At 44.4% G+C, this 26,875-nt stretch overlaps 1 protein-coding gene and 1 pseudogene across 6 annotated transcripts in view; both read right to left on the bottom strand.

The window, feature by feature from the left end:
* Positions 1-26,875, bottom strand: part of BCL2 (BCL2 apoptosis regulator) — a 230,546-nt gene that overhangs the window by 110,001 nt on the left and 93,670 nt on the right. The window contains exon 3 of one of the 6 annotated variants that reach the window (XM_087869758.1): positions 12,405-12,479. The exons of 4 other annotated variants lie outside the window; for them this stretch is intronic. In XM_087869758.1, coding sequence (XP_087725884.1) covers positions 12,405-12,479 — 75 coding nt within the window. Of the gene's footprint in view, positions 1-12,404; positions 12,480-18,652 lie in introns of those variants that run through there. One more of the 6 variants, XM_045790232.2, reaches the window with a different exon arrangement.
* The window catches only part of LOC123787546 (proteasome activator complex subunit 1 pseudogene), a 26,792-nt pseudogene continuing 18,569 nt past the window's right edge, over positions 18,653-26,875 (bottom strand).

Here is a 26,875-nt window from a genome sequence, read left to right as displayed (position 1 = left end):
CATCTGCTGGAAAGCACAAGCACATCTGCTGTGCGCAGTCAGTAAGCTGTTCATCTGCTGGAAAGCACAGCACATCTGCTGTGCGCCTTCTAGCACAACTGAATCCCAGGGCTGCCTCGGTTTCTCATGTTCACCCCCCAGGGGCTGGGCGGGCAAGTGGCCCTCTGGTGGGGGAGCTCCTGGTGCGTGCTGGCTGTACCACCGCTCTCCACCACACCCAGGCAGCCCTTAGTTTCTTCCCTTAGTCCTGATTCCGTCCTTCTCCCTTGTCTTGCTTTGCGTTCGCCCTTTCTCCTTTCTTTAGAGAAGCTACTCTTAGTCTTGCTCACATAGTGACATCACTCAGGAGGTTGAGTGTCACCTGTAGAGAGACTGGTGGAATTGGTCTGGGATGTGGCCTGGGCATCAGGATTTTTAAATACTCCTGGGCGATCCTAAAGGGGCACCTGGCTAGCTCAGTAAGTGAAGCTTCTGACTCTTGATTTCGGCTCAGGTCGTGATCTCAGGGTCATGAGATCGAGCCCCGTGTTGGGCTCCTCACTTAGCGGGGAGTCTGCTTCTCTCCCTCTTCCTCCACTTGTGGAGTCTAGGGATGCACAGTCAGTAAGCTGCTTTCTCTTTCTCTCTCAAATAAATAAATAAATCTTGAATAAATAAATAAACACTCCTGGGTCATTCTCATGTGCAGCTAAGATTGCGGAGACCTGCTTTCTTTAGGTCTGCCAGACGCAGCTTGCAGAACCAGGAAGTCACCTGGACATGCCCAGGCCTAGAAGGTGGTTGAGCACATGCCTGCTGTTGTAAAAAAAAGCCCCGTGAAAAGCACCAGGTGGCCTCCAGTGACACTTGTATCAGATGAAAAAACATCTGGCTATCCTGGCTGAGCACATGTGGTGAGAATCCCAACATCTCAATGCGCAAGGTGTGCCTTGGCAGGTCTCTGCTGGGGACCAGGCAACGGCCACAAGCTGTGTAATGGGAAAGACAGCAGCGACCACAGCCTCTCTCCGTCTTAACGCACTTGAAACAAGGGGTGCCTGTGCCCCCTCGGCTCTCCTGGTGAGACCCACACCATAAAGGGGACCTTAAAACTAGCGTTACTGACCCATGCTCCAAACCAGCTCCCTGGTTTCGTTACACGCACAGACACATGGACGTGGCAGAGGATGGAAAATTTTACATAGAGCTCTGCTTTGCACCAATTTCCTTCAGGAAGTCTTTCAGATTGTTACAAAACCCCATGTTCCTACCTTGGGCATTTGCCTGAGGACAAGAACAACTCGCTGCAAAAGGAGTCTGTGTATAACGTGGACTGTAGCCCATCAGCAATGAGCAGGCTGGAAACGGAGCATTACTAAAACAGCTGAGGCTTCTGCACCCCCCAGAAGTCAGGGTACTGCTGCGGAAAGCACGCACTGTATCCGAGCTCTTGGCACCAAGCCTGGTGCATGGAGGTCACCACTGAATGAGCAAATGCGTGTCATACTGAAGGTGGAGTTTAAACCCACTACTTGCCACAGACGAGGAAAGGCTGAGAAAGGTTAACAAGGAGAACTTTCCACATGAAGCCCGCCCAGCTGGCAGATCAGGGTACAGAAGGGGCAAGGGTGTCCCCTGAGTGCAAGCCACGAGGGAGTGCTGGAAAAGACCCCCTGGAACCCCTGTTCTTGGCTGTGGGCCAGGAATGAGAAGGGAAGAAAAGCAGAGGGGGCGTGTCTGCTCCTCCAGCTCCCCAGGTGAGGAAAACGGACCCTCCGTAGGAGCTGGTGTCTTGGGACCCGTCCCAGATCCCACAGGCTTCCTGTTCACTGCACCCTTGCTGCGAGGAGGTGGGTGTACAGAGATGGTTAGGGACAGAGGCGTCACTCACTCGGCTTGGGACAGCTGTTCCTCGTGAGAGACAGCTGCAGATGGGGCCCCACACTTGGCCGCCAGCTCAGCTGTGCCTGCGGGTACCTCGGAGAGTTGGAGCAGCTTCTAAATGAGAGGGTTTTCAAAGGCATCAAGAATTAAACCGACTCTGAAAAGGTGACAGAAGACAGGGGGTGGCGTTTGGATGGGCACATGCGCGGCAGGAGTTTAGAGGGAGAGGAGACCCTGACATTGCCCTCTGTGGGGCTCTGGGAAAAGCATGTCTGAGAACTCCATACGGACATCTGTAATCGCGCTGTTAGAACAGTAAACATTTGCTGGAGAGATTCCTTTGCTCTCTTCTCTTTCCTATCTCTTGTGTACTTTAAGCGGTGCAATTTCTTTTAGCAAGAACAACTCTACTCCTCTGTTATTGCCCGACTTTGAGCTTCTTTCGAAGGTGGCTCGCCATAGAGCATCAACCCTCCGTTCCACGGTGTAGGAAGCTCGCCCCGGGGCCCTGCCCCTCCAACATGCACTGTGTCCGGGCTCACACGGGCACAAATACGGGGCAGTCAGAGCAGGAAAGAAAAGGCACCTTAAAGAAACAGAATGGACTGGATCCTGAAAGGTGTGACTACATCCCAATGGATGTATTCAGGGGATGACGAGACCAATAAGAACAGAGACTTGTCAGCTGTTGTTCAGTAAGCTAGAAAGGCTAACGTTCGCAGTGTTCATGCCAACCTTTCTCCTTTTCTTAGGAATAAGTGTGAGACATCATCTTGGTGCCATTACCTTGACCACCAACACAGTCTCCTAACTTCCCATGTTCAGATTCGGGGCTCAACAAGCTACTTTGGAAGCTCATCTGGCTTCCCAAGAAAATCTACCCACAGAGAGACCATGGGCCGGGGCAGGTAAGCATCTGTGTCTGCTTACAAATCAATACGCTGGCATTGCAGGTTGAACACCTGTCCAGGGGGCCGTTAATGGGAGTCAGCCCCTGGGAGATGGATGTATCTTTGAGGAATGAACCAATCAGGTCTTTGAGCAGCCATGATGAGGTTCAGACCTTCTATGTGGTGAATCCTGCAAGTAATGCCACCCTCAGGAGCCCCTTGGAGGTCATGCTCTTAGTCCTCCCATGCTGGTAGCCCAACACATTGTTGAAGGCCTTCCGTGGCTACTTCTTGAATTTAGACACTTTTCTTGAGTGAAGACTGGATTCAGAAATGACCAGAGTTTCACAGGGCTTGGACGCTGTGCATAATTTCCACGGTGCAAGGAGGGGCAAGCATCCATTCCACTCCTTAGCTACGTGGAAAATTTCACATCTATGTAAATTCTGATCTGTTTATTCCTTCAGCCATCCCTGATTCTAATATAATTAGACTGAGTTTCCAGTCAGAAAGGTTCCTCAGAAGGAGTATGAGAGATGCCTGCTCTTAAAGAACACAGGATTCAGTTGGGGAGATAGATATAAGAAACAATCAAACACAGTCAATGGCACAAATAAAGACATAGCCCAAGCGGATAAAGGAGTGAGCCAGAATTGGGTGGAGTGAATCTCAAAAGGCTTTCTGAAAGAAGTATTTCTAGGAAAAAGCAGCTTAGTGTCACAATAAAAAGGGTGGGTCTTGAAGTCAAATAGACCTGGATTCAAATGCTCAACTGCCTGAACTTTATAAGGTACAGACGAGGCTAAGCAGGGTGGGAACAAAGGCCTGACAGGAGGTGCTCAAGAAATGGTCATGAAGAAACATCCACACAGCCGGAGAAAGGAGGAGAAAAGCTTATGGTCACTCTGTACCAGACACTCTTCTTACTGCCTTATTGTATTAACCCATTTCACTGTCACAACAACCTTATGGGGTAGGTACCATTATTAGCCCCATTTATTGATGAGGAAAACAAGGCAGGCCCAGAGAAGTTAAGTGACTTACCCGAGGTCAACACAGCTGGGATTTGAATCCAGGCAATCTGGGCCCTGACTTTGGAATGTTAACCACTTTCCAGTCTTTTTCCATTACATTTGCTCCACCACCTCTCTTTGAGTCATATTTATTATCAGACAAAATCCTCAGAACATCTTCGATTTTTAGGATGAATACTGAAAACATTATACATCCCTTGCTTGTCGGGGAGTGGCTGTTTGGTGCCGTTTCTGTTGATCACTCAGTGATCTATCCAAGACAGTGATGTGTACGGACCATTTTTGTCTCAGTTAATATAAAGCACCATATAAACATTGACTCAGCTGCAGAGCCTGAATAATAAATTATCACTAGCCCAAGTGCTAAAATAGCACTTGATTTTCTCTCTGCCCGAGCATGCTATCTATTTATACTTTGCTTACTTCTGTGGAGTTCAAAGTGCTTTATACACATTTCATCATAGCTATGCTTATGTCGATTTATTGTCTTTATTACACACATGTGACTAATGTATCCAACAATGCTTCATATTTACTACAGGATTCTCAATTTTCAACTAGCTTTTTTATCTAAGGGATTTGCTGACTATATTTAATTTATAATTAGTGGAAATTTGCTGACAATTAGAAGAGTAGCATTTTACTGGTTCTTTTTTAACTAAATTCATTTTGTACATGATACAACCATTCTTGTCCCTGAATAGTAACCATGTATTATTTCTTATCCTTTACAATTCCATTTATGACTGACCTTGAACTGGAATAGATCTGTTATTTTAAAACAGTACAATTTTACAAGTACAATTGCCTTTTTCACACGGTAGACTTTCTGAAGTCCAATATATATATGTATTATTCTTATTTTTTCAGGTTGATGAGTTCATTGACACACATGCATTTTCAAATTTGGTCTTCATCTTTTTGGTTTTCATATTCATGGGCAAAAAATAAACTTACATGATAAGATAGAATAAGGAAAAGAACTTCAGAGAAAGGTTTCCTTAACTGGCTGGAGGACGGACGAGAGCCCAAAATTCTGGAGTTACTGCAAAACTAGGTTTGTGTATTGTAAGGAGTTAATAGAACTAAAGATTTAGAAGTGGGCCTTAGTGCCAAATGCATAAAGAGAAATGAAACAAGAGTTGTCATTTGATGTTTCTGTCCCTGACACATAAAAATAGCTCAAATGCTTAGCTTAAGGCTGGGGCATTCTGTTTCCTTTTGTCCTCCCCTCATGTGAATATCCACCTTCATTATTGAAAACAGACACTTCAGCCTTAAGCATTTCCCTGTTTTAAAAAGGGTATATGGGGCCCCTGGGTGGCTCAGTCGGTTGAGCGTCTGACTCTTGGTTTTCCTTTCAGGTCATGAGCTCAGGGTGGAGAGATCTAGCCCCACAGGCTCCTAGATCAGCAGGGAGTCTGCTTAAGATTTTCTCCCTCTGTCCCTCCCCAACTCACGCTCTCACTCTCTCTCTGTGTCTCTCTCTGTCTCAAATAAATAAATAAATCTTCAAAAAAGATTAAAAGAAGGATATGCCAACAGTCCCTGTCCAAGAACCAGCAGTTATCCCTTCCACAGGAGTCCCTAAGGTTTTTCCATTCCACACTGTGTCATCTGCCAGTGTGAATTTAGGACGATGGCACTGGTATGACCAGCCACGAGAGATACGAGTCCTAAACACCCTCAGAAGCAGTAATGGTGTTGGAGGGATGTTGAGAATCAAAGCCGCTTATTCTAGGAGGTTCTGTACCCTGATATTATGGACCTTGAACAAGGTCAAGGAACTCATCTGTAGTCAATATCCTCATTCAAAAGAGAAGGTCAGGCCCTTGGAGCCTTGCAGCTGCACAAATGCACTGAGTTCTCTTTTACCTCTGGGCATCCGCACATTCTGTTCTCTCTTCACAGATAACTGGGCACTTCGATTATTTTTCTTGTGGACTTAGTTTAAAAAAGGTTTTCCTAAAACTGGATTGGATTCCCTATTTGGTGGGCACAGTCCTGTAGCTCTGCCCACCCCACTGATCTTACAAGGTTGCAAAATGCCAGGATCACCTAAAGACCAGGTCTCAGGAAAGAGCTGAATTGAAGAATAGATAAAGGGCAGCAGAAAAGCAAAGAAGGGAGATGGGGGCTTGGAAGGGCCTTTCTTTTTTTCTTCCCTCTTTTAAAGATTTTATTTATTTTTATTTGAGAGCGAGAGAGGAGAGGCAAAGGGGGAGAGAGAGAGAGAATCCCAAGCAGAATCCCCCTACCCCTGCACCGGGCGTGGAGCCAACTCAGGGCTTGATCTCATGACCCTGAGATCATGACTTGAGCCAAAACCAAGAGTCAGATGCTTAACCTACTGAGCCACCCAGGCGCCCCTGGAAGGGCCTTTCTATGACTTTTACTGTGACTTCTACACAGCCACACCGGGTGTACCCTATGGAACTGTGGCAATCTTGCAAATCAAAACCAGACCGAGGCTAAAATTAGTTCAACTAAGAAAAATTACATTACTTGAACGTTTCAAAAGCAGCTTTTCCTTTTTTTATTTTTCTTTGTTCTTTATCTCAAGAAAATAAACGACGGTATGGCGTTCAAATCTGAATCAGGTCCAACGCTGAAGGCTGGAGCAGTGTTCAGATGGCATGCTCCACATGGCCCCGCTAACACAGGGTTGGCATTTCCACTATGGAAATACCAGCAGATGAAATGAGCTTGGGAAGTTTCCATTAGCTTCCTAGCTATATGTTCAGAGTTCAGACAAATGTGAAGCACAGAATACATAATAACAATGGTGAATGGAATGTGCTAGAAAGCAAGAAAATAGCAAACAAGCAAAGCATGTGTTCTATCTTTTTCAAAATTATCTGTTTCAACAACAAAACAGACTCTCTGAGAAATTCACTCACCAGTGCCATATCTCAGGCAGAATGACATATGGAAATTGCACGGTCTTTGGCAGTAGGCCGGCTTTGAGGGCCAGCTCCCAAACTTCCTGGCTACACAACTTTGGCAAGTTAACTTAAGTCGGTGATTACAGTCTCCACCTCTTCATCATCTCTCAGGATTTCGTGAGGTTTAGAGAAAATATAAGTACAAGTGCTTAGCACCTAGCTCAGTAATAATGACCAGTGTGATCACCAACATCTTTGATACCATTGGAGAAACAATAAAAACATCAATTTGGAAATTATGAATGACCCTTAGCTGGACCGAAGTTTAATTGTTTATGTGATAAACAAATTATAATGCAAACTAGAAAGTAGCTAACAAATGTAAGCAGCTAACTTTTAAATATTTTAATAGTAAATTATGCTAAGTGAAATAAGTCAAGCAGAGAAAGACAATTATCATATGGTTTCACTCATTTATGGAACATAAGAAATAGCAGGGAGATCGGTAGAAGGAAGGGAAGAATGAAGGCGGGGGTAAACAGAAGGGGGATTGAACCACGAGAGACTATGGACTCTGGGAAACAAACTGAGGGTTTCAGAGGGGAGAGGGGTGGGGGATTGGGATAGGCTGGTGATGGACATTAAGGAGGGCACATATTGCATGGAGCACTGGGTGTTATATGCAAACAATGAATCATGAAACACTACATCAAAAACTAATGATGTACTGTATGGTGACTAACATAACATAATAAAAAATTTAAAAATAATAGTACCCATTTTACTATAAACAATATGGGTACGTTAACTAATCTTAATTTGTATTACTCAGTCGTAATTATTAATCTTAATTTATAATACTCAATTATTCAATTATATTATATTAATAGAACAGTATTTTTACATCCTTCCAGAAAAATCTATGCATATATATGTATCTAATTTTTTTTCTCATCTGTGAGATCATACTCTCCATACAGACTTCAATTTTTTTACTCTGCAGTGATCTGGAGCATCTTTTTATGTGAGTTCATGAACATCTATCATGTTTTTTGATAGCTGTATTTAATTTCATATATCAATTGACCATCATTTAGCCAGCCTTCTACACACATATTTCTTTTTCTTCCCCAGTTAGTTTGTTTCATGCTTCTGCTGCAAAAACAAGAAAAATAATGCTATGATGGATGCCCTTTCATACATATAGGAAAAAACCCCTAGGAGTGAAATTGCTAAGTCAGAGGGTACATAAACTTAGTATTTTCAAAATTGAGGTCAAAATTGCCCTCCAAAAAATTCATGAGAATATACCTTCCTTTACTGGTGTGTGGAGGGAAAAACCCCAAAAAACCCTGTTTTACACTTGCTTCTCCTAATTCTCTCTCTTTCCAGACATGTCCCAAAGAAGACGGTACAACCTGAAGTCATAATCTTAACTGATTTAAATATTTACCCTTCAATATTTACCCTTACTTCATGATAGTTTCTTGCATTTCTCATCTGTAGACGCTTCCTTTAGAAATGTAAACAACACTAGAGGTTGAAAAGTTTCTACTCCTCCTAGCTTAGGTATCTAAGTCCTTGTAGCCAAGAAGGAGGCCAGGAAGAGCTCCCCGGCCCTCAAAAGAAAAAAGCTACAATAAACCAAACAAATCACAGATAAACGCATCCAAGTTACCTTGCATTTACTCAAGGTTTCTCCGTGTGTTAGGCTCACCACTGGGTACTTCACAGACATTATCTCTCTTTAGGGTCTCTGTATTTCTGAGTATTTATAAGCCCAATAAAAGCCTCACAGATCACTTGATGAGACCTGGGAAATGGCCAGCCTTCACCTCTGGTGACAGCGGTGAAGATATCAAAGCCCTTCCCCCTCATTTCCCACCCACCCAGACCCCTCCCCAACTCTCCCCCTGGGAAACACAAGTGCCGCTTTCAGCCAGCAGTAATAGGCCAGGCTTCTACTGGCCCCAAATCCCAATAACTGCTGTTTCTCTTGATGACCTGAGGCTTGGTGAGATCCTGAAGTATCTTCTGATCATTGAAAGAGATGAACAGGTGTTTGGTATAGTTTTGGTATTACGTATAGTTTGTTCTATTTGAGTTCTATAAACACTGGCCATAGAGAAGTGGTCTTTTGGATACCTCTGGGTAAAACAGAACGTTGAATTAACCAGAACACTTCACTCTTCTAGCTAACTAGAGAATTTACCATACTTAAGTCTTTATGTCACTCCTACTCTCAAACTGAGCAAAGGAAGAGATGCCCCCCTCCCAAGATAAAAAATGTGAAAAAGACTACTTCCCTAGTCAGAATCCAACACAGCTCTGTCACACGCGCTCTGAATAACTATCTCCCGCTTAGCAGCTGCATCACTGAGGTTAGACCAAAAAAGTAATTGGTTTGGAATGAAGAGCTTGACTGGATGACTCTATGCCACAGTATGGTCTCTTTGATTTGCTCATGCAAAGGCAGACCCTAATATATTAAAAAAACTTTTTTCAGAAAGTTTTCCAAATACCAGTTTTAGAAACTCAATCTACATTTTCTCCCCAAATTAATAAGACCCCCCTCACCCCAAGCACGAAGACATGTTCCATAAAGTATTAGAAGCTGGACACCAACAATACTGTAGGACTAAGCAGAGCTCACCTCCCACGTTCAGACAGTAAGACCGCTACCACCACTACCCCCCTCCCACCTGCAAGGGAAAACGGGATTCTCCTGGCTCCCCTTCTGAAGGCCAAGTCCTGGGCAATGGTTTCTGAGCCCTAGAAACCTTGGGGCTGCCCCAGAAAATGAAGCCACTTTGAGAATCTTTATTTTATTAACCATAAATCCCCTTGATCTGTCTATGATAGGCCTATTTTCCACTGAATTCCACTTTCTAGCCAGAAAAATTTTAGTGAGATTCCAGTATATTCAGAAACAGGTCAATAGCATCACTAACCTACTCAAATGAAAAAGTGCTTTTTTTGTGTGTGAAATACATCAAACTCTCTCTAAGTATCTGAAGCAGGTTTCTGTGAAATCACTTGCTGTGGGTATCCGTGCACAGCGGCTGCTTACTTTAGAAATGAAGCCGGCCTTGGAATTCAGGATAAGCCCGAAAGGTTTCTAATGCATTAAGTAGAGATTCTGAAATCGGTGCCAGAGAGGAAGGTTTTAGGACAGTTAGTTTGCAAAGGTTAAAAAAGCACTGGATACTGAGGACAGGCTGTTGTATGAAATTAATTAATCGCTGACCAATTGGAAATTGCTAAATATTGAGGTGAAATGGGAAATCACAAAAAAAAAATCTGGTTTTTTGACATTTAAGTCGCCTACAATTTGGGTGCCTCTTCCTTCACTTGACAGTTGTTCATTTAACTACTATGTACTCAGTGCTTTAGGGGCTGAAGATGTTGTGGCAAATAAGACAGGCATGGTCCCTGCTTTCTTGGAGCTCTAAGAATACACACATAAAGCACCGACTGTATAATACGAAAATCTCCAGCAAATGAAAGCGGGGAGATAGGAGAGGGAAGGCCCCAGTGATCAGGGGGAGCTTCTGCGAGGAAGTGACATTTAAACATTTGAAAGGCAAGAAGGAGGGGCCCTGGGATGAGGAGGAGGAGTGCAATCCAGGTAGAGGTCACAGGTAGTAGAAGGACCCAAGAGGGGGGTGAGCTTGCTGGGTGAGAGGATCAGGGATTCAGCCCATGTGGCCAGCGAGCCATGGGCAGGTGAGAACAGATGAGCTCAAGAGCTCTAAGTTGGATGGTGGCCTAAGCATGATGGGAAGTATTTCGGGTGATAGATAAACTGACACACAACTCTTCCACAAAGACCCCAAACTAGAGAGATGACCAAAGCCTGCAGGGAGGAGAGGAGCTGAAGCCCCTGACAGCTGTCACGCCAGCAACGAGGCTCTGAGAAGCACTGACAGCAGCTGGGCTCTTGGAATGGTGTCAACACGTGACACCACAACCACAGCACGTGCCATTTCGTCAGCCCTTGTTTGGTCAAGACCAAAGTCAACAAAAGACCTTCTCCCCTCACCCCTTGACCATGCCCCAGCTTCCACACTTAATCCAGCCTCTCACTCCTCCCCAGAAATACCATCCCAGTCTAGCCTCTGTGTTTAGATACACCAAAGGGATAGGGTTCCCAAGCACTGGCAGCTTCCATACTTCCCTGTTAACTACTTCTAGGGACAAAAATGCAGGGAACGATCTTTGACATGCTTAATGTGTCTCGTCAAAGAAATGAGGTTCATTAATTCGGCAGCCATACATGGGCCTGCTTCATGATACGAAGAGAGAAACTCCCGAATATCAGTACCCCGTGATGAATGTCACACTCAACCATTAAAGACCTATTTTTAGCAAAGTCAACCACTAAGTTCTGAGCCAAATGAAAGGTCATGCGTTATCTGAGAAGCACATGTTATTGTGGTCATCAAATGGCTAATCTGGGGTGAGGTGTCTATGGAAGATGCTTGTTATAAAAGTAGAGAGTACTATAGTGAATACTGTGATTCAGAAACATAAACTGATATAAATGGTAAAGGGAACATGGACTTAATAGCTAAATTTCAAATGACATTGCAAGTGAGTCCAATAACATGACATTTCTCTCTCTCTTTTTAAAGATTTTATTTATTTGAGAGAGAGAGAGAGAGAGTGAGAACGAGCACATGAGCCGGGGGGTGGGGCAGAAAGAGAGGGAGAAGTAGACTCCCAGTGGAGCAGGGAGCTCGATCCTGGGACTCCAGGATCATGACCTGAGCTGAAGGCAGACGCTTAACCAACTGAGCCACCCAAGACACCCCCTGACATGACATTTCTTGATATTGATTATTAACATTGGCAAAAATGTGCCCTAAGTTTTTTCAACTTATTTTTCCATGAGGTGGCCATGCATCAAATACATGGTTCTAAAAGCATATGATCACATCTAGAATGGTCCTGAAGACACCAGAGTAGATTTATTTCCTTACTAACATGACCTTGAACAAGATCGATTACATTCCCAAGCCTTGGTACCTCATCATAGTGATAATCATATTCATCTTTCATAGGCATCCAACACAGCACACGCCAAAGCCGCAGACATCGACTAAACGTCAGTTCACTCTTCCTTCCTTAGCTTCTGTGCCCAGGGTCATCTCAACTTAGAGCAAGCTGAGAGTTCTCATTTTTTGGATACATTTATTGGCATCATCCAATGGCATATATGCCACAAAAGGACTGGAATGTTTGTCTGTTCAAAGCTATAGCTATAGAACCCAGACAAGTGCCTGCCCTAGAGCACGTGCTCAATAAAGAGTCACTGAATAAATGAATAGGTGGTTATAGTGACATGAGGTTGAATGTAAAGATGAATCATCTTCATGGCTGACTTGTCCGTATTTTTTGAGGGAAGAGATCTATTCCGAAGTGCATTCAGGTAATTAACTTACACATGTGGCCATCTTACAAAATAAAGGCTCAAAATCATCTATTAAGGAGAGTGGTGGCTTCAACTATATCCTTTGGTACTTCAGCCTCAAAGCATTCATGGGAGAAGTCTGGTCCCAAGGGCTCATGGGTCAGCAATGATCCCCAGGAAAATGGGAACCCACATTGGTCAGAATGCTGGGGATGAGGAGTTGGCTGTGCCACTGACAAGCTGTGTGGCTTTGGGAAAGTCATTTAATATCTGCTCAAGCACACTTTGGTTTCACTGTGTTTCAACGAGCGACACTGACCTGATTTATCTCTCGAAGTCCAAAAGCCCCGTGCCTGGGACTATGGCAGCCCAAGCTGGTATCCATCCACACGGCCTGTTGTAAAAAATTACATGTATAGAAACCGTGGATGATAACAGCAGGGGGTGGGGGGTGGGGTGGGGGAACAAGGAAGAAAAATCCACTGCTTTAACCCTCTTTTCAAGAAGTGCTGCTCACAATTGCTCACAGCTGGCATGCCTCAATGGTAATCATTTGCAAGTTTCAAAAATGTTGAACCTTGAAAGTGAAATAAGGAGCTCTATCTTCAAAAGGGAAATTAAAGACCTGGAGCAGACCACTTGGGACCTTTTTATTACACCTGGATAATGGCAGTATTATTACTTGATCCAGCAGTGTGTTCTTATGAATAGGCTAACACATACCCTTCAGCTGTAAAACAGTGCTTTAGGATATAACATGTTGATTCAGATACAAAATAAAATACCTGTTTGTATGGTCGTTTTTAATGAAAAGTCTAAAAACACGCCTGTTTAACAAACTTCTATTTTTATAGAGCTTGCCTATGAAAGCCTGCTTAAAAAAAAAAAAAAAATCCAACTATGGGTGGTCTCACACCCCGAAAGGGCACAAGAATCCTTTGTCAGACCATGTGTCTTAATTTTGGGTATGGAAAATGTGGTCACCATAATTATAAGCCTGGGAAAGCAAAGAGTTTTAAAAATTCTGTGCAGGAGGGGAGTAATAATTCGTTAGCATTCAATAAAACTGTAATTTAACCAGCTTTTAGGTATGTAGCAATCAACATTAAAATTACAGCACTTGACAATTTTCGATTTTACCTTATGGCTATTTGTTGAAGTGTCTCATTTCCTTGACGAGACTTACGTTGCTTGAGAACAAATGCCATGTTTCCCTTATCCCTACAGCCTCACCCAACCTGGTACATGGGTTTGTTTTTTGTGTTCAGTGAACCACAAAGAATGTTTCAGGAACAACCTCAGGAAAATCAGGCGAGAAATAATTCAGGGTAAGAGGAAATCAATGCGTAACTTGTTTAAACACTATTCTCTTAGGCTTCAAGATATTTCAAATACATAATTTTAAAAGGTTCAGCTATGGAAAAAGTTCGTTCCTGCAGGTTTTGAAATGGGATTTAGCCAAGGAAAGAGTCAATACTAATTAAGTTTTGATAAAGGAGGCAGGGGAGGGGTAGACTATAATTTAGTCACTTGGTTACTAAAACCTTTTCTCTGATTGAAAGGCATCATTCGGGGACAAATGACACATACTGGAGGAGATATAACGTGATCCCTTCTCCCTCTATATGGTCGTTTTGGGCCTCGAAATGAAAAGATCAAAGCCAAGTGAGCCCATGGAAAATTAATGAGAGCTGAGCATTGCATGCGATTAATATGCTTAGTTAAGTCAGGCAGTAAGAAAGACGCAGGCCTTTATCACACAGGATAAAATACAAACAGCCTTCCAGAAGGCTGGGCAGACATGAACTTGGTGCTCCTACCCCTGGATGCATTACAGCTATGGGCTCCTTGCAGCTTGGATTTCCTAATTTCTCAGATTTCTAAATTCCACATTTCAACCTCCTTTTCCTCTTCATCGTTAAATCCCAATATTTTAGTATTTAAACTCTATCTTCCAGCCTGCACCTCACAACAAAAACCAATTCTTTTTTGAATCTATCTTCTTTACATGTTGCTATTTCTTAGAATAGAAAACTGGACGATTATAAAGGCTGGTGAGGAAAAGCAACTTTTTTCCCAAATAGGGAAGAACGTTATGGCTTGGTGACATGTGGCTGCCAAATTCATACGTGAAATAGATTCTTCTGCGTATTTAAGGGTTGGGCTCCTTCTGGGGATGCTGTGGGGGCCAACAGAATGGCCTTCAGAGGCCAACCTGGCTCGAGGCCCACCCTGTCCCTTCTGAGCTGTGTCCCTGTTGACATATCATTCACCTTTCTGAGCTTCGGTTTCCCTGTCTGACAATGAGGAACAATTCTCATACCTTCTAGTGGTTTTCAGGACTCAGGCAGTGCAAGGTAAGCATTTAGCACAGTATCTGTCACGTGGTGAGAACTCCCTCTCTGGTGGCTATTTCTGTCATCACTCGCTGCTGCAATCTGTCCTGCTCCGAACAGGACGCAACTGAATGCCAAACCATTCCTGCATTTTCCACGAAGTTCCTCAGGGGCGGCTGCCTGGGAGGAACGGTGCCTGGGAGGTGGCTGTCCCCTCCAGAGTGGGCCTTGTGCTGGCTCACATCTGGTAAATCTGGGCACACAACAGGCCCAGTCAGGGAGAGAAGGGAGGGAAGGGGGGAGGGGGCGGGGAGGAGGGGAGGGAAAGAGGGGAGGCAAGCTTTCATAAGATAATGTAATATTCAACCTGGCTTCTTCATTCTTCTCCAAGGATCACCGAATATTTTAAATTCAAATGAAAACCATTAGCAGGCAGATATGGCAAACTGAGATGTGGAGTCTGTGAGACAGCATTCTTTGTAGGGGGTAAAAAAGAAGTACAAGCAAGCAAAAGACTCAAGTTAACTTGTCTGCCTTCCTCAGTCTGGTGTGGGACTTTCTCCATGGAAAATTTTTGTCTTTTAATATTGGGTCATGGGGTGGATTTTATTTGAGCTCTTCAGGTTATTTGGTCTTTATTTTGTAAGAAAGTAGTTATATTTGCTTTAACAACAAAGCAAAGTGGTTTTGGGATGAGGAAAAGAGAAGCATGATGCTGAAGGAAGGTTTAGCCTGACAATGCTGTGTACCTGCATACACACCAACACACACACACACACGTGCACAGATACACACAGAGACATACACACTGAGACACACACACACTCACAGAGAAACACAGACACACACACACAGACACAAAAACACAGACACAGATGCACTGAGACACACATATACACACAGATATACAGACATGGAGACACAACCCAGACACACAGACACACAAACACATACACATGCAGAAACACACATGCACACCCTAGCCAGGCCTATCCGACTTCTTCTGTGGTGTGGGTGGCAGAATCTTACCTCCCCTCCACTTTCTATCAAGAAAATCCTGACCTTTCCAACCACACATGGGTTAAATATGATAGTAAGAACAAAAATCAGAACAATTAACAACAAAACAACACTACCAAAAAAAAAAAAAAAGAGAGAGAGAGAGAGAGAGAAGCACATTTTCAAGCAAGTAGGTCTCCAATGAAATATTTAAAGACCAATTCAAAACCTCTACTGTTTGAGGAGCACGCATCTCACGGTGTTCAGACATGTTCCTGTTTTGTTTGTTTGGGTTTATTTTCGCCTTCGTTCTGCAGGAAGCCTCACAGATATGACGGGGTGATTTAATTCTGTACAAACCTCGCCTCCCTAAATTCTTAGAATGTAGATAGATACCACTACCGGTATTCTTAGAGTTACACAGCCTCTCACGCCAGCTAGAGCAAAGCAGAGCCCACATTTCACTGGAATCCCTACTTGTAGTTATTTGCAGGTTTTTCTTCACGACACACCGGAAACCAAATATGCAGCACTATTGCAGATACTGATAAATGGGCTTCTAAGACCTTCTCCGTGGCCGGCAGGACAATGATGGACTTATATCCAAAAAGGGAGCTATGACTTATCCCTTCCACCTTGGAGAGGAAAGTTAAGAGTTGAGACACTCTTTTGTCAGGTGTCAAAATGTAGTGATGACAACAGATACAGTCAGACGCATCAGTGAAAGGACTCGAGAAAGTTTCTCCCCTCCATCGCAGGTGGCAGGACGGTCATGAGCCAAAGACGAGAGAACTGACAGTCAAGCATGCGACAGAAGAACAATGAAGCCACGCTGGAAGGGGTGGCATTCCCCTAAAGCAGCCCAATCTGCCGAGCCCTCAGCCTATCAGGTGGGGTATTCAGAGCAAGTGTGGCACCTCTGCGTGAAGTGGGCAGTGAGTAGCCAGCACTCGAGAGGGATCAGGGCAAAGACCAGGGCCCATCTCCCCAGTGACATCTGCTCCTACTGCTGCACTGCCATCCAGGTCCCTAAAGTGCACTTGAAGACTACTCTTAGCCTCGGGCTGAAGTGTCCCTAACAGGCCATCCGCACTTTGAGCATGTAACACATCATGGTAAGAAAGTCCAATTTTTTCAACCAACGCTGACATTTAAGACTTTCTGTACGATGGCCAAAATGCCTTGAAACCCAGATTCCTGAAAGTCTTTCAAGACACTAACCGATTTGTCCTTATAAACCCCCCCTTTCCTATCACACCCCAAAGGAATGTCCCTGAGGTGATCTAAGGTTAATATGTAAGTAAATGAAGTGGATGATCCTGCCCGGCTTTACTGAATGAGTGGTTTTTAAAGAAGTTTCTTGTAAAAGAAAATTAACTTATTCCTTCACTCATTTAACATTCGTTAGAATATCAGCAGCACGACTCTATGACTACTGGCATTACGAAGATTTAGAAGACCTGGTCCTGCCACTAACGAAGAGAACACCCTGAGACCACTGACCCAACCGTCCCGTGCCTCAGTTTACTCATCTCTAAAATGGTGAGGCCTGGACAAGATGGTTTAGTTTTAAAAATAATTAATTAAAGAGAGAGAGTGTGTGCACGCATGTGTGAGAGTGGGGGGGGAAGGGCAGAGGGAGAGGGAGAGACAGAATCCCAAGCGGACTTGGAGCTGAGCATGGAACCCGACATGGGGCTCAATCCCATGACCGGCAGATCATGACCTGAGTTGAATCAAGTCAGACACTGAACCGAATGAGCCACCCAGGCGCCCCAACAAGATGATTTCTAAGTCTACCTTAAGCCTTAGCATTTGGGAAGCACACATTTATGTGGATTCTGCTCTGTAAAAGTCACCTTGTTGGAGGCCCCAAAGGAGACAGACATGAAAGACCTCATTGGGTTGACAGGGTCACTGTTTGGCTGTATTCCCAAACTTCCAACATAGGTTAAGATGACTGGGCATCAAATGTCTATCTTCCTTGATAAAGAATGCCTTCCTTTGATGTTTCGAGATTCTTCATCAAACGGGGTCCACTCTCGTTCCCACAGGCTTGGCTGAAGCATCCTTCCACTCGCCTGTACTTCACATTTCTTCTGCAATTTGGTTTTCGTGGCCCCAGCAGCCTCAAGAGCTCTCTCAGCAAGCACGAACTTTGGCCTGAGCTGCCATGTTTCAGGAATTCTAGAATGTGAGGTGGTTCCTGATCCATGCAGCCTGCCCTGCTCCGCGAAGTGTATCCTTTCTCTTCTCCCCTCCCTCAAGAACAAGCGTCCTGGCCCACAGCCTGCAGGCCTGCAGTCTGGGGATGAGAGACCTGTTTTAAAATCTGTGCGTGTCAAACCTGTCAACATCCAGGCTCAGGCAAACAGGCTGCCCTTGGGCAGAACAGCTTTGCTAATCAATCATGCTTCAGGGAAGTGGGTGGTTTGTACGTGAGGCCCACTTGCCGTGACCAAGCCCCTATGAAAATGTCTGAGTGTGAATGAAAAAAAGAAAACAGTCTACTTTCCATGCCGCTGCAGGAGGGCCAAGGCAAGGTTTTATTTAAAAATACCTCCTCTTTCCTGAAGGCTGAAAGCTAACATATGGGCTTAAAGAGAATTCCTCTTTCAAGATTTACTAGCGACTAAGATCAGGAAGGGAGCTCTCAAGTCGGACAACGATCTCACCCACACAGCAGGAGAAAACCTTAGGGATGCTTCTCAAGTGTTCAGAAATTAGAAACAAACTATTTGTAATTTTTTTAAAAAGAGCATCCTGAGAAGATATCATTTATGATTATGGTATATGAGCATGGCAAGTTAGCAAGCAGAGCAAATTAATGCCAACTGAAGCTAAGCTAAGCTAACAAGGTACAAGTCCCTACTAAACGAGAAGCACTTAATGAGAAAAGGTCAAGTTTATTGTTAACAGGGCTGGGTATATATCCTGGCTATAACCCACTGGTTGCGGCAAGTCATGTAACTTCTCTAAGTCTTAAAAAAATCCACACACATGCCCCCCCACGTTACATATATATATATATGTATGTATATACATGTGTATATATAATGGGGCCAATTATACCCTTAACTCATAGTATTGTGAGAAAGAATTATGTAAGATACTACAAGCAAACTGTTTCTATACTGTAACACAATAGTAATGTAAACCATTGTTATAATAATAGGCCTATTTATTCAAATGCATGTTACTTTATTCAATGTTATTTGGTTTCTAGTATAGCTTTCATCTTTTTTTTTTTGCCATTTTAGGAATGAGTTTCTAATTAATTCAGTTTATATGCATTTCCTATCCAGACTCTTTTCACATTTTCAAAGCTTCTGCAGAAGTGACAGCACACAAGCTTAAAATAACCAGAGAAATAGCACCACAGAAATAGAAGAGATAGATAATTTAAAAAGCATTTACCCTTTGCCCCAGCAACACACTTCTAGAAATTTATACTACTCACGTGTGAGCTGAATAATGGGCAAGGCAGTTGACTAGGGTGTTATTTGTAATGCCAAAAGACTGGAAATAACCAGGTGTCCATCAATAGGGTACTTATGAGACATGTGTAGGAGGCAGTAACACAGGCACAGTCAATGAATCTCTCCTCAAGGTGCTCCCTCCCTTGTGAAGGTCCTTCCCACATTGGCTCTGGGCTTGGCCCTATGACCTGGCTACTTGGTAATGGAACATTAGCATGTGCGATACAAGAAGAGGCTTAATAAGCTCTCTTGCATTGGGGGCATGCTTCTTCTCTGCTTTTGGGATCCAGTCATCATGTGAAGTAAACCCAGGCTAGTCAAGCTGGTCCAGCTGGTAGTCAAAATCTACCACTGACATGTGAGTGAAGCCATCTTGGGCATCTAGCCCCATTCAGTTTGCCAGATAACCTCATCCATTTGAGTAAATCCATGCAAAATCAGAAGAAAAACCACCCAGCTGACCCCAAACAGCACACCCACAAAGGTGTGAATAAATAAAATCATTGTTGTTGTAAGCCACAAAGTCATGGAGCAGTTTATTATGCAGCAAGAGATAACCAATATACTGTGGTATCTCCAAAACAATGGAATACTATGAAGGTATTGTCCTACCGAAGAAGAAAGAAAAAGGATATACTCTGTGCGCTGATATGCTAAGGTCTCCGAGGTAAACTGTTACATTCACAGGCCAAGTGAAGAACAAGGCAAATAGCATGCTGCCTTTTGTGTAAGAAAGAGAGAAAATTTAAATACATATGTAATTATTTTGCATGAAGAGACACTGGACATCTATACTCAGGGCGTTAACATACATAGTTACCTGTTTCAATCGAATAAGAGACTAGCCAATTGGGTAGATGCGGACAGAGGTGGCAGTGAAATTTATCAATAAAGCCCTTTCTAAATTGTTTCAGCATATAAACCATGTGAATTGATTATCAGAAATGATTTTTAAGTGAAAAACCAGGCTAATATAGGACTGAAATGACAAAGCTTGAAAAAGTAGAATTTCGAACTATTATAATTCTACCATGATTCTCCATGATGGCCTTCCTTTGAACTAGAATAATCCTTTCCTTGTAATACATTCTATCTTCCCTCTAGACTGTAAATGCCTTGAAAGCAGAGACCATGTCTTATGCATTTTGTTTCTTCTACAACTAGCAGGCGTAGTGCAGGGCACAGAGTAACTGCTCAGTAATGGTTGTTTAGCCAGAGGAATAACAGAAAAACATTCTGATGATACTAAAAATGTCCATTGTTAACGCTGGTGAATTCCATCAAATCTTCAACAGCCTAACTTCTTCCATCTGTGCACATACTCCACATACCATCTTGGAAGAAAATGGTGAGCATTCACTATGATTTGGGGCTTTGCTTCTCTTGTAAATATACTCTGAACTACTGGGCAGAGTATATACAAAAGGTAATTTGAATGCCACGAAAGGAAAAAAAAGCAAAACATACTCCCCCATTTAGAAAGAAAACAGACCCATTTGACTAGAGGAAGTCTAGAAAAAGAAAGATCTTTTATTATTTCTCATAAGTAACAAATTTCACTTCTGTGGTTGAGTAAGCAGCAGCCTGCAGCCAACTCCCTGCCAAGCAAACGAAGTGATCCAGATAAGTGGGCTGTGGGAATAGAGCACCAGCAGCCCTCTTTCCTATACTCCAGCCCCTGGAGAAGTTCTGTGCTCAGGCCACGGTAGACAGTTGCTACAACTTCAGCATTTCCAGGAAAGAGGGTGCCAACAAGCATTCTCCGTAATCCATTTCGGGGTTTTACAATTCTCGCTAGAAATCTTCCCTTACTTTGAACCTATACCTTTCCTACGGTGCCTTACCCTCTCTACTACAGTTTGCTGCCTCCATGTCTGACCCCTATGAAACCTTGACCTCTTTTTTTTTTAAAAGATTTTATTTATTTATTCGACAGAGATAGAGACAGCCAGCGAGAGAGGGAACACAAGCAGGGGGAGTGGGAGAGGAAGAAGCAGGCTCATAGCGGAGGAGCCCGATGTGGGGCTCGATCCCATAACGCCGGGATCACGCCCTGAGCCGAAGGCAGACGCTTAACTGCTGTGCCACCCAGGCGCCCCGAAACCTTGACCTCTTGGAGGAGGAAGTCTGGGTTACCTCCACGGCTGGGTCCACATCTCTGCTTCCAGGATGTGCTTGGTGGGTTGACATGCAGAGCCATTCCAACCCTGGTGCGTCCTGGACGGCGCCACCCACCAGCACGAATCATGTGGCTTTGGCTATGTCTGCCCACCATGAATGCAATGCACGATAAGAGCCATAGGCAATCATGAGGTAGACAGTAAGGTACTAAGTATTAAAGGACATACATTTGTAAGAGTGAAAACTAAGGGTGTGTAGACAACTGTCTCAAGAGAGGCAGGCCATCTGCACAGTATCCCACTATGAGCTCTCACTGTCTTGGTTTCTCCCATATTGAATAATTCCTTTTCCTTAATTTCCCTCTTGGATCTCACTTCCCAATTTTTGATCTGTTTCACTGTTTGCTGCCATGCTACACTTGCCCCAGGGCTACAACAGTAGGGATTGCCATTGCAGGGATTACCATTTGGAGGTTCTGCAAGATAAAGACAGTAGGAAAGCTAAGGCTGACAATCTAAAATCTAAGTATGCCTTTGCCACAACAGATCAAGAAGCATTAATTATGTGCCTACTGTATGCAAACAGCTGGGTCAGATTCAGTCAGAGATCTAAAAAAGTAAGACATCATCTCTGCCACATAAGGAGAGGGATACCCATAAGATGGGATTTAAAGAAGGGGATGTTGGCTTGGATGTGCAGAGTTCATTGGGAGGGCTGGGGCCACTGTGTGCCCACCAGGACCAAGCGGAATGGATGCAGTGCGAAAGGTGAAGAAAGAAAGAATCAACAAGCAGGTCAGAGGAACCTGAACACTGATTTCCGGACACAGACGAAAGAGGGGAGTGTGACCTATGATGGTTTCCAGATTTGGGAGTCTTGGGGGGGGGGGGGGGAAGGAAACCTGGGCTGATCCTGACAGAAAAGGGGAGTGCTTTGTGAGGACTTGGTTGGCCCAGGGACACACTGATTCTGGGGGAAAGCAAGAGAAAATTCAGTACTGCAGATAAGAAAATAAAACTGGGAATATAGTTTTATGATTGAAACCACGAGGAAAAAATGTCTTTCTGAAGAGGTGAGTGAACAGGGGAGAGGAGAAGGAGGGAAAGGTGTTGGGGAGCACTCCAAGTGCTCAGAGTTCCAGATGGAGGAAGGAGAGAGGTGGAGACGCGGCGGGGTGAGCCCCTAAAGAGCAGGGGCATGTCCCATTCATCTCTGTATAGATCCATGCAACTAAGCGTGGCTCTGGCCCCCAGCAGGCGCTACATAAATGCTTCACAAATGTTGGTAGAGGAAGATGGGAGTGCAGTAGTGAGAGAAGTGCAAAGAAAACCATGTGCAAAGAAAACCAACAGAGCCATGCTGCATAGTCAAAGGAGAAGAATAATTCAAAGTTGTTTAAGGGCTGAAGATGGGAGTGCAGTAGTGAGAGAAGTGCAAAGAAAACCATGTGCAAAGAAAACCAACAGAGCCATGCTGCATAGTCAAAGGAGAAGAATAATTCAAAGTTGTTTAAGGGCTGACAGCGCATGGAGAATTATAGGATTTCCTGAAGACCAAAGGTACCTCTGGGGGATCTAGCACCTAGGCTTCTAGACTGCCTGGGTCTACTAGAGTGCTGGGGTAGGTGAGCCAGGCATGAGGAAGTTCTGCCTCCAATGCAGAGTCCGCACAGACCCCCCCACCGGGGTGACGCTGCCTTATTTGGTCTGAAAAAAAAAAAATCCCAACATTTATCACATTTTCAATATAACTTTTGTGCTGTTTTAATTTTGACTCTGAGATCTGGAAACTTTTAATAAAACTTGGGAGTAGTCAAGCTTGTACGGACTCCACTGACACTGTCTGGTTATTCTAACCATTTGGAAAAAAGGAGAAACTGGCACGGAAATTACCTTTTCAAAGAAAAGACTACTCAAAGGTACTGGAAGTTTATTTCACAGTTAAGGGGAGGTACTTGATTAGAGGGACTCTTAACAAGAAGAACTGAAGATCTAAGTAAATATTTCCCATCTGCTCCTGGTCCCACCACCTGGCCATTATTCCTCCTGCTCTGCTGATAGGTTTCAGCCAACCAATTCTGTTCAATTTGTGCAAGTTGAGAGGCCACCTGTCATGGAATATACTCACGCATTAAACAAAATGAACATTTCTTATTTCTCTGCTTCCCATATGATTTTTTAAACACAAAGAACTCACTTTCACCTTAAGCAGATTTACGAAAATGCTGACTATGAAGAACAGGTATAAACAAGGCAATCTTTTGTTGATGAAGATTGGTAACGACCCACACCTAGAAGGACCCCCTCTATTTCCCTAAGACTGGTGAATTAATCCAGCCACGCTTTCGTGCTCATTTCCCTGGCTGTTACAGACTCAAATGCAGAAAAAGGTTTTACAAGGGGACATGGCATATTTGTGCTAAAAACAGGCACCACACAAATCCACAGCAGGGAGCCAAAAAGAAATACCAGATGCAGGGAACACCGTGAGTAAAGGTAAAAGAGAGAGGAAAGAAAGTGACCTGTTTGGGGGGCTGTATATCGGGATGGGGAGGGTGCGGGGCAGAGAACTGGGTTGAGGACTTGTGGCCAAGGAAGCTGCAGAGAGGGGAATTTTTTTTTTTTAATGTTATGTTAGTCACCATACAGTACTTCATTAGTTTTTGATATAGTGTTCCATGATTCACTGTTTGCGTATAACACCCAGTGCTCCTTGCAATACGTACCCTCCTTACTACCCGTCACTGAGGGGAAGAATTCTTTGTGGACAGTTTCAACGATCAGGCTAAGGAAGACACTCTTTCCCAGAACAGAACACCTGTGGAAGTTTGGATCCGGGGAATATAAAGGTTGCAGAGGTGCTTTGGTAGTGCCAAGGACAGGGAAGATGGAAGACCCACAAGGCCAGCCCCCTCCACCTGCACAAAGTGCTGTGAGGACCAATCCAATGGAGCTCAAGCTGCAGGGATCCCCTAACCTCGGACTGGTGGCCCACAGCAACGCTTTGGGTCTCGGGGAATTAGTGTCCATTCAGAGCTAGTGTCCAAAAATCCTCAAAAGGTCTGATTATTTTCTTTTCCACAGGGCACAGTTACTCTGATAAAAAGCTGTAGGACCCTTTGGGGAAGGCTGGGAGAAAGATTAATGATATAAATTTCTGGCAGTATAATGGGGGACCTAGCCTCCCCCCCAGTTAAGGGTTCTGGGTCTGCAAACTGGCTCAAGTCTTGGAATTGACCTAGGGGCCGTGGCTCTCTTTTTATGATTCAAGTTAGACTTACATTCCCTTGACCTAGACCTCTTCTGTTTATACAGATCAAGTAAGGATGTAGTAGACTGCCCATCCATTTTCACTTCTAGAACACCATGAGGACAGAGTTTGAAATGGAGGAAATGAGAGATCTGTAAGAGTATAGACATAGAAGAAAGTAAGAAGATGGAACCAAACATGAGTGAGATGTGGGGACCAGGATGAGGTTCCCCCATTACGGAGACTGGTTTGGGGGAGGAAGAGGCAGAGCAGGGTTCTAAACAGCAGTGGATTGTCCATGTTGCTGTGGCCAGCAGAGAGCTGGAAATCTGGAATGAAAACGGGAGACCTGTGAGGTCTGGAGGTGGGGGTTTTGGAACACCTTGCATCTGAGTTGAAAGGTTTAGAGGGAGTCCATGAGATCTCAAGTAGAGAGAAGCCAGAGAGAAGAAACCCAGCCTGCACTGGGGCCAAGGTCTGCATTTACCAGGTGGGAGATGCTGCACAGAGATGCTCTGGTCAGGGAGATTCGAGGAAGAATCAGGCTTGCATAACAGAAGCAAGAAGGTCAGGTGTTTCAAGGGAGACATCTCCCCAGGTTCCGACTGCTACAGAAAAGGAAAACGTCGTGGCTCTGGATGTCGTCAGAAATTGGTACATAACTCACTTATGAGATGGCTGTTTTGTTAGAGTGACAGAAATGTAAGACCCACTTCGCTGGAGGGCTAGGAGGGGAACGGGGAGTGAGGAAGAGGACTCCGAGACCATGCAGCTTTGCAGAAGCTTAAAATCCTGGCAGGAAGCTGGCAGCAGTCCAGAGAAGCAGCAGGATGGAAGGCAATCGTTTCCAGGACTGGGAGCCCGGAGCACACTTGGAGGTGGTGCAGGGGAGATGGTGAAGATTCTGGAAGGTGAGGGAAGGTGGGAGACCCCTGGCAGGGCCTGGACTAGTCACTCAAAGTGGGGACAGAGGTAGAGGGGACAGAGAGTGACTGCCCAGGTGGCAATTCCTGGAGGCCTTCGTGGGGGAAGACTGGGGGCTCCAACTGGGGTCATGCTGGGGCAGGGGTAGCGTGGACTTCAAGCCCAAGACAGAAAGGTCTTTTATTCTTTACAAAATAGTGAATGTAAGGTTACCTTACCAATGGCTTCAAGTGGCGTTCCCACTGTTCCCATGTTATTCGGGTCAAACTCCCTTTAATTCATAACATTCCCAACAGCAATGAGTTTCTAACCACAATTCCATGAGCAAGCATATATATTTAAATGCATTTGGCTCTTTTGTGAATGAAATACAAAGATGCTGAACTTGTAACGAATGAAAGACCCTGGATTAAGAGAGTATTTTCTCTGCTTTCAGTTCAGTCATGTCTCAGAACGAGCTTATCGTGCCCACGAGGCTCTCCTCCTTCCTGTCAGTTCATTTCCCACCTGCCATTCACACAGCGCTGTAGGTTTGCATTTCCTTGCCAATCCCCTCCTGCACGACTCCACTAAATAAATCCAGCGGCTTCTCACTCAGCCTGACCGTGAGGATCCGGGCCCTCCTGACGGTCCCTGTCACCTGCACTCTGGATCCCCACTTGCGATGGGACTGTCCTGTGACTCGGTTCCAAATCTCCTGCCCTTCTCATTGACTCTAATACACCTCACCCTGAACGTTGGTCTTACCTCACAGGCTGCTCTGTTCTCACAGTGGCCACTCATCATTCATGGCCTCTTGCTTCCACTCGTCTTCCCAGAGCCTTCCAAAAACTGTCTCTTGAGGGGTGGCTGCTCTTGTGTTCTCTGGACTCGAACCTCTAGGTTCTGGTTTTCTGAGCCCACAAGAGTCTCTGAGCCCACAAGAGCCCACAAGTGGTCACTGTTAATCCTTAGCAAATTCTCTTAGGCAGAGCTCTGTAGTTTTGGAAGCCCCTGACTTTCTACATTTTGTTTTAGGGAGTCTGGCCTCATTTTCAGTCCTTCAGACATGTGCAACAAAATAGGTACTCGATAATAAAATGTTGCTGACATGCAGTAAGAAGTGGCCATAAGGCACAAGTGGGACCCAGATATCTTAGGTGTGAATTCTAAGCTGTGTCAAATACAGATCACTACCTTTACATAAAGGATGAAAAAATACGGAAAGGACTTGTGGGAAGGTGGTGTGAGAGAGAAAGGACATCCAGAAATTTCAAAGTTGTTGGGGCGCCTGGGTGGCACAGCGGTTAAGCGTCTGCCTTCGGCTCAGGGCGTGATCCCGGCGTTATGGGATCGAGCCCCACATCGGGCTCCTCCGCTATGAGCCTGCTTCTTCCTCTCCCACTCCCCTTACTTGTGTTCCCTCTCTCGCTGGCTGTCTCTATCTCTGTCGAATAAATAAATAAAATCTTTAAAAAAAAAAAAAAAGAAATTTCGAAGTTGTTAAGGTGTGTGTCCCCTAATTTATACATTGATTAGGACTAAGGGACCTGAATTCTTATAAGCCATGAAAGGGAAAAGCAGGTAAACAGATTCATGCTGACTGTCCACGTCACTTTCCCTCCACAAACTATAAAGGTTGGTTTCAGATTCTCAAACAAAAATGTATGAAAAAACAGTAAAACAGGAAAATCACTCACTCT

Source organism: Ursus americanus, chromosome 19 (genome assembly GCF_024610735.1).
Source record: "Ursus americanus isolate L20-20 chromosome 19, mUrsAme1.1.p, whole genome shotgun sequence".
NCBI classification, from domain to species: Eukaryota; Metazoa; Chordata; class Mammalia; order Carnivora; family Ursidae; genus Ursus; species Ursus americanus.
This window is presented reverse-complemented; position numbering and strand designations above follow the sequence as displayed.